This window comes from Olea europaea, chromosome 6 (assembly GCF_002742605.1).
Source record: "Olea europaea var. sylvestris chromosome 6, O_europaea_v1, whole genome shotgun sequence".
Lineage (NCBI taxonomy): Eukaryota > Viridiplantae > Streptophyta > Magnoliopsida > Lamiales > Oleaceae > Olea > Olea europaea.
Window position 1 is genome coordinate 10,488,892 of NC_036242.1, and position 13,477 is coordinate 10,502,368.

At 38.7% G+C, this 13,477-nt stretch overlaps 1 protein-coding gene across 1 annotated transcript; it reads right to left on the minus strand.

Annotated features, from left to right (window-relative positions):
• Window positions 1-309: 309 nt before the first annotated feature.
• On the minus strand, window positions 310-2,693 carry LOC111395825 (probable L-type lectin-domain containing receptor kinase S.7). The gene has a single exon (XM_023021998.1). It carries the CDS (start codon window positions 2,529-2,531, stop codon window positions 504-506), a length of 2,028 nt encoding a protein of 675 aa, XP_022877766.1. The 5' UTR covers window positions 2,532-2,693; the 3' UTR covers window positions 310-503.
• Window positions 2,694-13,477: the final 10,784 nt, after the last annotated feature.

The window sequence follows — 13,477 nt, forward strand, 5'->3', positions numbered from 1 at the left end:
CCCCGAACATATGACAATTTCATTATATTCAACATTATCTTCTTATTCAAGATGTCTTGAATTTAATGGCTCGAGACGCATATACTTGTTTCTTTATTTCATATCGAAGAAACAATAATTCACCAGCCAAAAAGGCATGGAGCCTACATCAGATAAAAATTTGAGGCTCGAATGCGATATTAACTATTATCATATGATTGTTTGGTGATTCTACGTAGCTCTTAAAATGGATTCAATCTATATAAAGATTCATTCTTGGATTTGGAATTTGCCCAATAAATGCAAAGTAAATAGAAGAAAGATATTCAATTGGAATGCTATTATGCGTATTTGAAATGCTCAAAAATCGAGCCAAGGACCATATAATTCAATGGAATGGCATTAAACTCTAGCTAGGTAACAGTCATTATATTTGATAGTAATAAAAACAAACAGCTATAACCTGCCTATTTCGAAAAATAAAAAAATAAAAGAATATTAAATCAGCATGTCAAAATCTTACTTCATTCAAGTCTGATTTCAAACTGAGATTCAGGTATCACAATGTCTTCACAATCTAAAACAATGTCATCAATACTTAGAGGAAGACTGTTTGAGAAAGTAAGAGTCGGCTTCGCCTTTGGTACTACCATAGGCTCCGCTTCATTGTTGAGAATCTGAAGAACTGCCCTCATTGAGGGCCTTTCCATGCTATCTGGATTGGCGCAGCTCAGGCCTATGAGCAGAAGCTTTTTCATCTCTTTTTCATCGTATTCACCATTCATGTTTTTATCTGCTGCTTCAATTATCTTTCCTTCTGAATGTAGCATCCATGCCCAATCCACTAAATTCACCATTTTCTGGCTTCCAGTTTCCCTCTCAATCGGCCTTCTCCCGCTGGCTAGTTCAAGAATAACCACGCCATAGCTAAAAACATCGGTTTTCTCAGTTGCTTTCCCATATTGAAGGTATTCTGGAGCAAGATATCCCATTGTTCCTGCCGTAAGAGTTGAAACCGGGCTTTTCCCATGATCCATTATCCTTGCTAATCCAAAATCCCCTAACCTTGCATTGTAATTTGCATCCAGCATTATATTACTAGTCTTGACATCTCTATGAATCACTTGCTGTTCACATTCTTGATGCAAATATGTAAGAACAGAGGCCAGTCCAACAGCAATATTATATCTATATGACCATTGCAGTGGATTCCCATGTTCAGAGTCTGAGTAAAGCAGACTATCAAGGCTCCCATGAGGCATAAACTCATAGACAAGCAGCAATTCACCCTTTTCAACACACCAACCTTGGAGAGGAACTAAATTTTTGTGCCTCAAACAAGCAATAATTGATAATTCAGCAAGGAATTCGGTTTTACCCTCGTGGGCATGCTTGGATCTTTTGACAGCAGAAATAGTACCCAAATCCGTGAAAAAGGCCTTATAAACAGTGCCAAAGGCTCCATGCCCAACAATCCTGCTTGAATGAAACCCTCTTGTGGCTGATTTTATCTCTTTGTAACTATACTGCCTTGGCCCAGTGACAAGTTCTGCTTTCAAGCATTTTTCTGTTTTGCTTTCCCTCCATTTCTTGAAAGATATCCAACCAAATACCACAAGAACAGAGCAAAAAAAGGCTGGAAAGCCAATCCCGAGGCCTAATCTGATCCTCTTGTGATGTTTATTGCCCGAATCTGAAACCGGAGTTGGTGGTGTATGTGGCACGGAGCTATCAGATACATTGTGAGGATGAATTCTTGGTCTCACAGGGTGAAATCCCATTGTTTGAAAACTCCAATTCTCAATATAATGCAACTCTGTACTGCCTTCTGTAGAAGCTGAAAATCCCACATACATAAATTCGTTTAGATAACCAGAGAGATCAACATTTACGTTCAACAATGGCTTTTCAGGCTTGAAACTTGAATAGCTCAAGAAAACATCCAACTTCTTCTTCTCATTCATGTAATCAATCCAAGCAGTAATCAAATTCCCACTCTTCAAATTCACACTCTGCAGCGTCGGATTGGCAGTCTTGATGGAGATAAGGCTGTTAATATCCAACCCAACATGGTTGTCATCAGGATCATTAAAGTGCAAATCTTGCCTCGTATCAAATTCAATCGCAGTAAATCTGTTCTTGGTCAATTGCGATGAATTGACAAGGCCCAAGTACCCTCCTGCATTTCCCACGGTCTGGTTATTTGGAGATATGAAAAAGGTCAACCCATCTCCAAACGACGACGGATTAACATTCCCAATTGAGAAAGAAAATCTTGTGGAGAAAGAAGCAGTGATATTGGTTTCTCGATCAAAGAATTCAATTGGGTGGTTGTAGATTACACAACCAGAGCTAGATGTTGGGACTTCAAGCTCCCTGGTGAGTCCAAAAACCCCATTTCGGAGATAAGAATCTCCAAGAATAGTGAAGTTTCGAAAAGAGAAGACTGGGAAATCAAGATTCACATTCTCTGATGACACCAGTAAGGGATGTTGCCAGAAGTTGAAGAGGAACAACAAAGTGGACACTACAAGAAGCTTTCTTGAATTCATGGCAAACAATGCTAGAATTTTGATGTAAGATAGTAAAGAAAAGATTATGTGAAGATTTCTTGGAAGTATTTGGGTTCATGGAGGTGGGGATGGGAGGGAAAATGGGGTTTAAACGGTTTGGGGGAATTGGTCATGGGTAAGTGGGGTCGGTTATTCGAAGAAGAAGAGACATTTGGACAAGGGTTTTATAACGGTAATATGTAGGCTAATTTAGGAGGGGAGCCAAAGTACAGCTGATTTTACATTTTTAAGCAGAGTTAAAGACACGGTTTGGGGTCTTTGGACCCACCAATTGGAATTTGTAATTTTGGACGCCAACAAAATTCAAATAAAGCCGTTGTACAATCATAATGATTTGACCAATTCAATTCCATATCATATTCATAACTATTATTTAGCACGAGTCTAGATGATGATAGGATTATTCATCTTCAATTGTTCAATTTACCAGTGGAGTCACCTTTGATTGTCCAAATTGATCAATAAAAAATTATGATGTTCATCGTCTGTACGTCATCATAATTAGTGTTTACCTTCGACTGTTGAGATTTTCATCTTTGCATCAATTAAGAATAATGATATTTATCGACACCCTGTTGTACATCATCACAACTGGTGTTTTTCTTTGACCATCCAAATTTTCACTTTGCTCCACTCGTGTTTATAAAATAAAGTCCATCTTCGATGTAGATAAATTTAAAAAATTATAAAAATCTCAATTCAATTCAATAATTAATTTTAAATTATACATTTTATGGGATTCACACCTTTTAAATCACACATTGTATCAATATTTAACAAAATCTGATTTTAATCGATGACAAACTAGGCATACATTTTCGGAGCTGCTATTTATATTCATCGTTGTTAAAATTTTAAAATACTATTTTCATCCACGTCACATTTCAATATTTTCATTTATTTAAACACTATTCATCCACTCCATTTTTATGTATCTATCACACTTTAAATATATCCATATTATAATTTTAGAATTAAATAATAATAATAATAATAATAATAATAATAATAATAATAATAATAATAATAATAATAATAATAACAACATACAACATTAACTTTCTCACAATTAAATAATTAATTCTATGACCAAAACTTATAAGATGGGTATATCCATAAACCATAAACCCCTATAATTACACGTGCAATGTGACATAGACTCTATTATTTTATTGAAATTAAACATAATAATTTGGGGGCAAAAAAATTTTAATAAAAAAATTGGCCCTTTGCCGACCACCATAAAAAGGTAATTAAAAATAACACTAGATTGAGAAAAAAAGGGGTAACTCTTAGTATATTTTATATAACTACTAATTAGAAAGATGACTTTCTTAGCATTCCTGTTTGGCAAAGACATCTAATTAAATGTTTGTTAAAAACAAATTAATTTATTCTATAGTTTGTTATATGATTATTTTAAACCATATATTCATATATTAAAATATTTTATGCGCATATAAAATTTTTTTTCCCAACATTTTAATTACATTATCCTAATAATCACTATTCAAAATTCTTTTTCCTACAATAATGGTTGTCAAACAGGCTCTAAGAAGAATGATGAAACTTTCTTTTTATAATCCTACATAAATTAAGCCCATATTTGACAATCATTATTTCAAAATTATTTTTTTCTAAATACTTATTTTCAACCATAAATTCTTACAATAAAATATTCAACTATACACCTAAAACATTCTCCTACTTTTAAAATACACAATCTCCAAAAATTCACTTTTAAAAACATTGTTTTAATCAAATAATGGCCACCAAACAAAGGGCTAAGTTGCTTAACTTTAATAATATGTCAAGCAAACATGTATTAAGTTAAAGTGATATTGAACAGAACACTGAATGGATTGAGGAATAGTTTGACCAAAAAGGAAAAAAGTAGTAAGAATAGTAAAAACTGTAGATTTGTCATTTGAGCTTCGATTTGCCATCTGAGTTCGTTTAGAACTCGAAAATTGCTTTTTAAATTTTAGTGCTATTTTTATCGTTTAGTTTATTTCGAATTCTTTTCAATGTTTCATGTAAACCCTTATAATTACTCATTTTTTGGTATCTTACATTAATAGAATTTCATGAGTTTATTTTTTCTTAATTTGGTGGATTTCAAAAATTACGTTCTTAAAATATTTACTTAAATTTTGAAACGTCCCAAAACTTATGTCCTGGAGGTTGCTCAATTAATTTCTTTATTCATAAGAAAAGTGAATTTACTCATATGGTAATACAAAAAATTTGAAGAACTTTGCAGAATAAAATAATCTATTTTTTAATATCTCATAAAAATGTCAATTAACTTTAATGTAATATAAATTCTGCACTTATTTTTTAAAACATTCAACATCTATTTTGAACATAAAATTTCTAATTTGAAAAAATGTTTTCCAACTAAATACTAAACATTAAAAGAATATAAAATTCTTGATCCAACGGCATAGACTTTGTCAACGGTCTTAACCTCCAACTCCGATCCATCAAGCATCTGTAAAAATAATTTAAAAATATGGAGTGAGCATATGAATACATATTTGTTAAACCTGACCATGTAGTCGACCAAGAAACATCATCGGATTGCTAGGTCAGTTGTTCAACCAATGACTCGGTGGTTGAACTGGTGGATCATTGTTAAATCGTAATTTTAATTAAAATATATTTTTAAATTAAAAAAACTATTTTGCTAAATTTAAACATATATGTTTGACTCCCAATATATGACCAAAGTTTATAAGTTTTCCAAATTGTCAAGGAAGTGAAATATAACTTTGGAAGACAATGTTCAATCATTGCCATCGCAAATAGAATATAAATTTTCTATTGTAATTTGGTTATCATCTCTAAATCTAAATATATATATTTGACTCACAAGGTTGTGTAAAGGCTCATTAGTTTTCAAAATGGTTGAGGACCAAAAACTCCTATTTGAATGCCAAGGTTCGAATCACACTCCCATGCAAATTAGAGAGAAAAATTTTACATTGTAATTGTTAACCAAATTGAATTGGCCCGTCCGAACAGGTTGAACTCGACCGGTTCTTAAGAGGTTCATTCGGTTCTTGACAAGTTCATTTGCTTGCTTGTCCAATTAATGAACTCAGACCGGACCACCGTTTAGTTCGACGGTTCCTGATCTGAGTCGGCCGGTGCAGCCAGATTTTAATAACTATATATAAATATACTTAGTATAGATATCATGCCAATATTTTCACAATTTAATATAAAAAGCAAATTGTTGTGTGTTGTCATAGACACCCCAAATTAAAACATGTACTTCTTAAAATTAATACAGTAGTGGAAGTAAGAGTCGATTCCACAAAGAGTGTTTAGTCTACTTTCTATGCTAAATTAATGAAGATGGGGGTTTTGGTTTTGAAACAATCAATTATTAAGAAAAATAATTAATATCAAAGCAAATTAATGAATTAATGAAATCAATATAACAAATATTGATCTAAGTCAACATCCACCATTGAAAATTTATAACAGGTTATTGATCCACAAATAATCATCAATTCACAATTTTAGCATTTATTGTGGAAAAAAATTTCCATTCAAAACGATTTCTGATTTCTTCTTAGTTTTAATTAATTTGAGACAAGCGATTTAATTAATCCTAATTATCCAACAATCCCAGGCAAATGCGAATATTTAATTCAATAATTGCTTTATGAACTAGAGAAATCAATTAACTAGATCACATAAGCACACACGGTTGCATTTAAACTAGATAAATATTTTTCCTATGATTTAATAATTTCCAAAGCGGAAAGTCATTAATCGTAGTTGCTTCACAAGTTAAATTTATCAAACAACTACGAATTTGATATTTAACTTAGCTATAGATTGTGGAGAATAATAAATTATTATGCATCCTAGCAATTAAACACATCAAAAATAAAAATACATGTAGAAGAATATTTAATACTAAACATATAAATTAAACAATAAAAATTTGGTGGATCTCGCAGTTATAATTGTTCGAAGGCTTCCGTCTCTTTCGAACAAGCACAAGACTTTAGTTACACATCGTAAATCTAGAGCACAAAAAGAGAGAAAAGTGGGTCGGGGGCGTTCTCTCTGTTTTTTGACGATTTTAGGGTTTAAAAGACGTATCCCGAGTTGTTTCTAGGTGTTTGACTTAAATTAGGAAACCAGAATTTGCACCTCGGAGATGAAAAATGCGACCGCTTGGTTTAAATGGTTGCTGTCTCATAGAACAACTATTTTCAGCCCTTAAGTCCTCTGAAGCAAGGTGTGTGACCGCATGGTATTACCATTTTCTCCTCCGAACAACTTTCAGTATTTTTATTATAACTTTCTCTCCTGATATCCGATTGAGGTGATTCAAATTGTGTTTAAAAGCTAACGAAAAGGGTTACAATTTTCCTAGAGATAGAATTTTTCCAATTCGCAAATTTTTTATGCCAAAAATGGGTCTCAAACAGAAACTTGAAATTTGGAGCGTAACTTTCTTGCCTAAAAGTTGATATGTGATAACGCTTCGACCATATTTTATCACTTTGACTTCTTTCCTCATTCGATTGACCCTTAACACTCTTGAATCTGCATCCCATAACTTGTCTCATCTATGAATTATTTGCAACTTGATCCCTAAACTTTCACTTGCTTCCATTTCTCCCAACTTTCACGATTTCCATCCAATTGCAACATAAATCAAAATATAATGGTACTAAGAACATATAGGTATCAATTAATCACAAAAGTACAAGTACTAATGGATGAGAAAACAACATTTCATGCCTTATCGCAAATAATGTACGCACATAAAATAATTTTCTAGTTGGATAGATACGTAACTGTCTCATTCTCACTTATATGTCATACCCATTCTCAATTTCCACTTAGGGCATTTATCCCCGTGACTGGTTTCTGTATAAATATACATAATAATACCCAATGGTATTACTCACAAAATCCTTCTTTAATTTGGATCATATAATAGCACATATAATATTTAACTTAAAACAATAAAAAATGAAAACACAAAATCACTTGGTATTCAAAGAAATCCATACCTAATTCATTAAATTCCTTATGTACTTGAGCTACTTAGAACTAAAAATTCTTGCGAATGAATCTTGAATGCATTAGAAAGGCTTTTATTTCCTTTTCTAACAAGTTTATCATGAAATTCGAATTTAAAAAATTATAACTAGATTTAAGTATGGATATATGCAAATTTCAAGTTTTATCAAAATACTTTTATATCAGATAATTCAATAATAATTTAATGAATATTGAAAATAATATTAAAATTTAATTTTCTGTAAAACCCACATATATCCAATTATTATTATTAACATAAGTTCCCTAAAAAATGTTAAAGTTGCTAGATTACCCTAAAATCTCAAAACTTATATTTACTTCTCGTAATATATTGTACTTATTTTTTTGGGTATTACAAATTTCTTGTTTTTGCATTGCATCACGAAGACTATGAATTCGCATTAGAGCTAAAAATTCATTTCTACTTTTTAACATTTTAGAAGTCTATGTATTGCTTATAAGCACTTAGGGATGTTAACGGGTTGAGCCGAGGCAGCTCACAAGTCGAAACTCAAGGCTCGGTCTTGGCTCGAATAAAATCAAACGGGCTTTTTTCAAACTCGACCCGAATCGGATCGACTCGATTTTTTCTCTCTCTATTTTTTTTAATGGCACTCGACTGACTGCCTTAATTAAGGGAGCAAGCTGCTGTCTTAAAATAAAGTAGCTGCCTTATTTCTATATTTTTTTTAATGAAGGCTCGAGCTCGAGCTGACGAGCCTCTTGGGCTGGCCAGCTCGGGCTCGGCTTGGAACCTCAAAATGGGGCTCGGTCCGAGCCGACTCGGACTTTTTCCAGGCCGAGCCATGGGCGACCAACGCAATGAGCCCAATTGATATCCCTATTAGCACTATCAAATTTTTTTCCTTGTTTTCATAGTTCTTTCACATCATAATTCTTTCATAGAAAAGATAAGTGATATAGGTTGGTAGAAGGAGACACCCCCAAGGACGAGCAAGGCAGATCACAGCACACCGATGCAAGGTCATCGACCCTCATAGGGCGTTCTACCACTACACCCAGGGAGCGCTCTACCACTACATCTAGGGAGCGCTCTACCACAACCCCCAAAGGGCGCTCTACCGCTACCCCAAGAAATTATTCTACCACTAAGCGAAATCCTCAACGGGAATGATATCCTTTGTCCAAACACTTAGCCATAAAACCTCCAACGAATCGACAAGGTTATATGGCCGCTGATACAGGTACAATCTTCAGACGGGAAGTTAAGGACTCATCACTCAGAACGTGGGTGTAGTGGGAATATCATCGTGGGACACTTGGCACCACAACCGCCCAGCAGTTACCTAGTGCCTAATATTTATAAATACCCCCGGATGAGACACAGTTAAGGGATGATTTTTTTTTGAGCTCCCATTCTCGTTTTTAGCCATCTGATTTTCAAATACATTCTTTCCAAGTCTGAAAACTAATTCTCACGCCGGAGGTAAAACGGGGGAGAAAGCCCCGCTTTCATTTTTCAGGTCTTGCATACTTGACGGAGTGGTGAAAATGCCAAACATTACCGGGTAAACAGAAGGGTGTTGAATCACCGTCTTTCATTGGTGCCGTCTGTGGGAATATCCGTTTGAACTAAAAAGTCATGTCAAGAAGACGAACAAGAAGTGATACTCGCCTGGTTGGGAATACGGTGGAGACGGAGTCGGAGTCAGTTGCAAGGGGTCATGAACCGCCACCGCCCCCGCAGTATGTGACGCAGAGTCAATTCAGCGCTTTGGAAAACCAATTGGCGGCAATGATGGTGCTTTTACAAGACCAGTCGCAGAGAACCACCATCCCTCATTTAAGCCCGACGGAAGTGACGAATCAACAACCGCCTCAAGCGCCACCCGCGGTTGTCTCACCCACCTCTCAGCGGGGAGCGGGAGACGCAGGAGCCCCAATGACCGGAGCTCAACAGCCCCCGCAAACTATGGTAGACCTGGAACGAAAGATGGAAGAAATCATGTCACAGAAGATAGACGATGCGTTGTCCAAAAGGAAGGATAGGCAAAGACAGATAGTTTTGGAGGAAGACCCGTTCGCCCCAGAAATCATGGCGATCCCTTTGCCTAAAGGCTTCAAACAGCCCATGATTGAAGCCTATGATGGAGTCACGGACCCGCTTGACCATCTACGAAATTTCGTGGATCTGATGAGACTTTATGCCGCCCCGGACGCCGTGATGTGCCGATCCTTTCCCCCCACGCTCAGGAGGGAGGCAAGGGACTGGGTAGCAACCTTGGCCCCGCGCTCCATCAAGTCATTTGATGAGCTCTCCAGGAGCTTTGTGGCTTATTTCCTAAGCAGCAAGAGGAAGAGGAAGACAGCCATTGGGTTGATGCAGGTCGTACAGGACAAAGACGAGTCATTGCAGGAATACTTAGCCAGGTTCAGCCGGGCGACTCTTGGCATTAGAGACCTGAAAATGTCCGCAGTGGTTACAGCCTTGATGAATGGAACGCGAAATCAGGCCTTTAAGATGTCACTGTCCAAGAACCTCCCGGAGTCGATGCATGACCTATTAAAGAAGGGAGACAAGTATGTCGATGCGGAGGAAGCGGAGAAGGTAACTAAAAATCTCAGGGATGGAAGGGAGACGGAAGCTAAAAAGCGAAAAACATATGACGAGCAAAAGCACAATGATAGAAATAAGCAGAAGAGTGAACGCACGAGCAAGGGTTATGTCCAAGACCGGTCAGTCAGGCAAAAACGAGAGGAGGTCAAGACACCCACCCCTTTGAACATTCCACGAACAAAGTTATTGATGGAGATACAGCACATGAAGGAGCTCGAATGGCCCAAACCAATGCTAACCCCTTTGGGCAAGAGAAATCAAAGTAAATACTGCCATTTTCATAGAGATCACGGGCATGATACCGAAGAATGCCTACAATTAAAGGAAGAAATTGAGCGCCTGCTGAGACGGGGGCTATTGGCAAAGTATGTGAAAAACGATAAGAGCAGGCAAAGGGTCGAAGGCATGCCCCCACCAAGAGCAGGAGTGATAAACATGATCATCGGAGGAGTAGCATTGGGCGGCGATTCAAATTCAGCTAGGAGGAGTTATGCGCGCTCATTAAGGGTCTGCTCTATACAGAAAAAAGCAAGATTCAACCAGAGTATAACTTTCGATGAAGAGGACTTGATTGGTGTAACCCACCCCCATGATGACGCCTTAGTAATAGTAGGCGATATTACGGATTTTGACGTGAAGAGGGTATTAGTCGATGGAGGGAGTGCGGCAAATGTCCTCACCTGGGATGTCTTCTTGGGTCTAAAAATCCCTCAAGAAAGGTTGAAGGTGGTGACTACCCCCTACAAGGCTTTGGAGGGGCAACAGTGATACCGGAAGGGACTGTAGAGCTTTCAGTCACGCTTGGGACATACCCAGCGATAGTGGTGATCGTGACTAATTTCTTGGTTGTCAAGACCCCCATGGCTTACAACGCTATCTACGGCCGGCCATTGCTAAATGCAGCTGGCGCGGTCCCAGCGACATACCATCAAATTATGAAGTTCCCAACCAGCAGGGGGATCGGGAGCGTGCGAGGAGACCAGCATGCATCAAGAAAGTGATATGTGGATAGTATACAAGCCAAAAGCCCACCATCAGTCATGATGCTGGATGTAGAACTCCCGAGGGAGCGGATCGAGCCGCTTGATATGATTGAAAAAAATCTTTATTGACGAAGGAAAGGAGTTTCTTGTTGGAACAGGTTTGGGATCCGAAGAGAAGGAAAAATTGGCGAAGTGTCTAGCCGAAAATTTGGATGTCTTCGCTTGGAACCCAAATGATATCCCGGGGATTAGCTCAACTATCGCGCAGCACCGCCTCGGTGTCCAGCCAGGGGCTAAGCCAGTGAAGCAGAAAAAGAGAAACCTTGCCCCTGAGAGGCAGGCTGCGGCCAGAGCAGAGGTGAAAAAATTGCTACAGGCGGGTTTCATCCGAGAGGTGCAATACCCCGAGTGGTTGGCAAATGTTGTACTTGTGAAGAAGTCTAATGGAAAATGGCGCATGTGTGTAGACTATACTGGGTTGAACAAGGTATGCCCAAAAGACTCATACCCACTTCCCAGAATAGATCAACTGGTGGGCGCAACGTCGGGTTATGAAAGGCTCAGCTTTCTAGATGCGTTTTCGGGGTATCATCAAATTTCAATGGCCGAGGCCGATCAAGAGAAGACGTCATTTATCACGGACTTCGGCACGTACTGTTACATAGCCATGCCATTTGGCTTGAAAAATGCAGGAGCGACGTATCAGAGGATGGTGAACAAAGTCTTTCGTGGGCTAATCGGGGATGTCGTAGAAGTTTATGTTGACGATATGGTGGTCAAGAGTGCCAGAGCCAATGACCATGTGGCCTGTTTGCAAAAAGTGTTTGACGTTGCCCGACAAAGCAGATTAAGGTTCAATCTAAAGAAGTTTGTTTTTGGTACCACAGGTGGAAAATTTCTAGGTTTCATGATCACGCAAAGGGGCATCGAAGTGAACCCGGACAAAATTCGGGCAATCCTAGAAATGAAAAGCCCTACCAGCAGGAAGGAGGTTCAGAGGCTGACGGGGCGGGTAGCGGCCTTAAATCATTTCATGAGCCGGGCGGCGGACAAATGCTACCACTTCTTCAAAGCCATAGGGGGCTCCTCCAATTTTGAGTGGACCCAGGAATGCGAAGAGTCTCTTAGGAACTTGAAGCAGTCATTACAAGAGCCCCCGGTCTTGACCAGCCCATCTCCTGGGGACGTGTTGTGTCTCTACTTGGCAGTATCACCAAAGGCAGTCAGCGCGGTCCTGGTGAAAGAGTTCTCGAAGGCGCAGAAACCAGTCTACTATGTGAGCCAAGTATTGAGGGGTGCAGAAATAAGATACAGCCTGATTGAACAGCTGGTGTTTACATTAATTGTCGCAGTTAGGAAATTGAGGCCTTACTTTCAGTCTCACACGGTGCAAGTAATGACTGACCAACCTATCAAGCAGATTCTACATCGGCCCGAGACCTCTGGGAGGCTGTTAAAATGGGCCATCGAGTTAAGCGAGTTTGATATCGAGTTCAGGCCAAGGACAGCTATTAAGGCACAGGCTTTAGCAGACTTCATCGTTGAGCTCACCACCCCGCCCGAGCTCCCACCAGGGGAGCAGGCAGATTGGAAAATTTTTGTCGATTGATCTTCAAATGATGAAGGATCCAGGGCGGGGATCATAATGATAGGTCCGAATGAAGAAGAGTTGGAATACTCACTGCACTTTGAATTCCCAGCAACAAATAACGAGGCCGAGTACGAAGCGGTAATCACGGGTTTGGGATTGGCAGCCAGACTCGGGGTCACTTCAGTGGAAGTTTGCAGTGACTCTCAGTTGATAATCGGACAAGTGACGGGGGAATTCGAAGCAAAGGACGGAAAGATGGCTGCATATTTAATGGAGGTCAAAAACTTGCATAAGGGGTTAAGATAACTAAGGTCCCTCGAAAGGACAATGAGCGAGCGGACGCGCTGGCTAAGCTCGCATCAGCCAACCCCAGACGACTGCCTCGCACAGCCAGTGTGCAAATTCTGCGACAACCTAGCATCCAACATGTAATCGATGTTATGAATGTAGAAAATGAGGAAAGTTGGATAGACCCACTGTTTGAGTATCTCACAAAGAATAAATTACCGGAGGATGCTCTCACAGCCAGAAGGCTAAAAGTTCGGGCAGCCTCGTTTGCCATCATCGATGGGCAACTCTACAAGCGAGGCTTCACAATGCCATATTTGAAGTGTTTGCGACCGACAGAAGCACAGGAGGTGCTAGTCGAAGTACATGCGGGAATTTGTGGCAACCACCAAGGGGCGACTACCCTTGC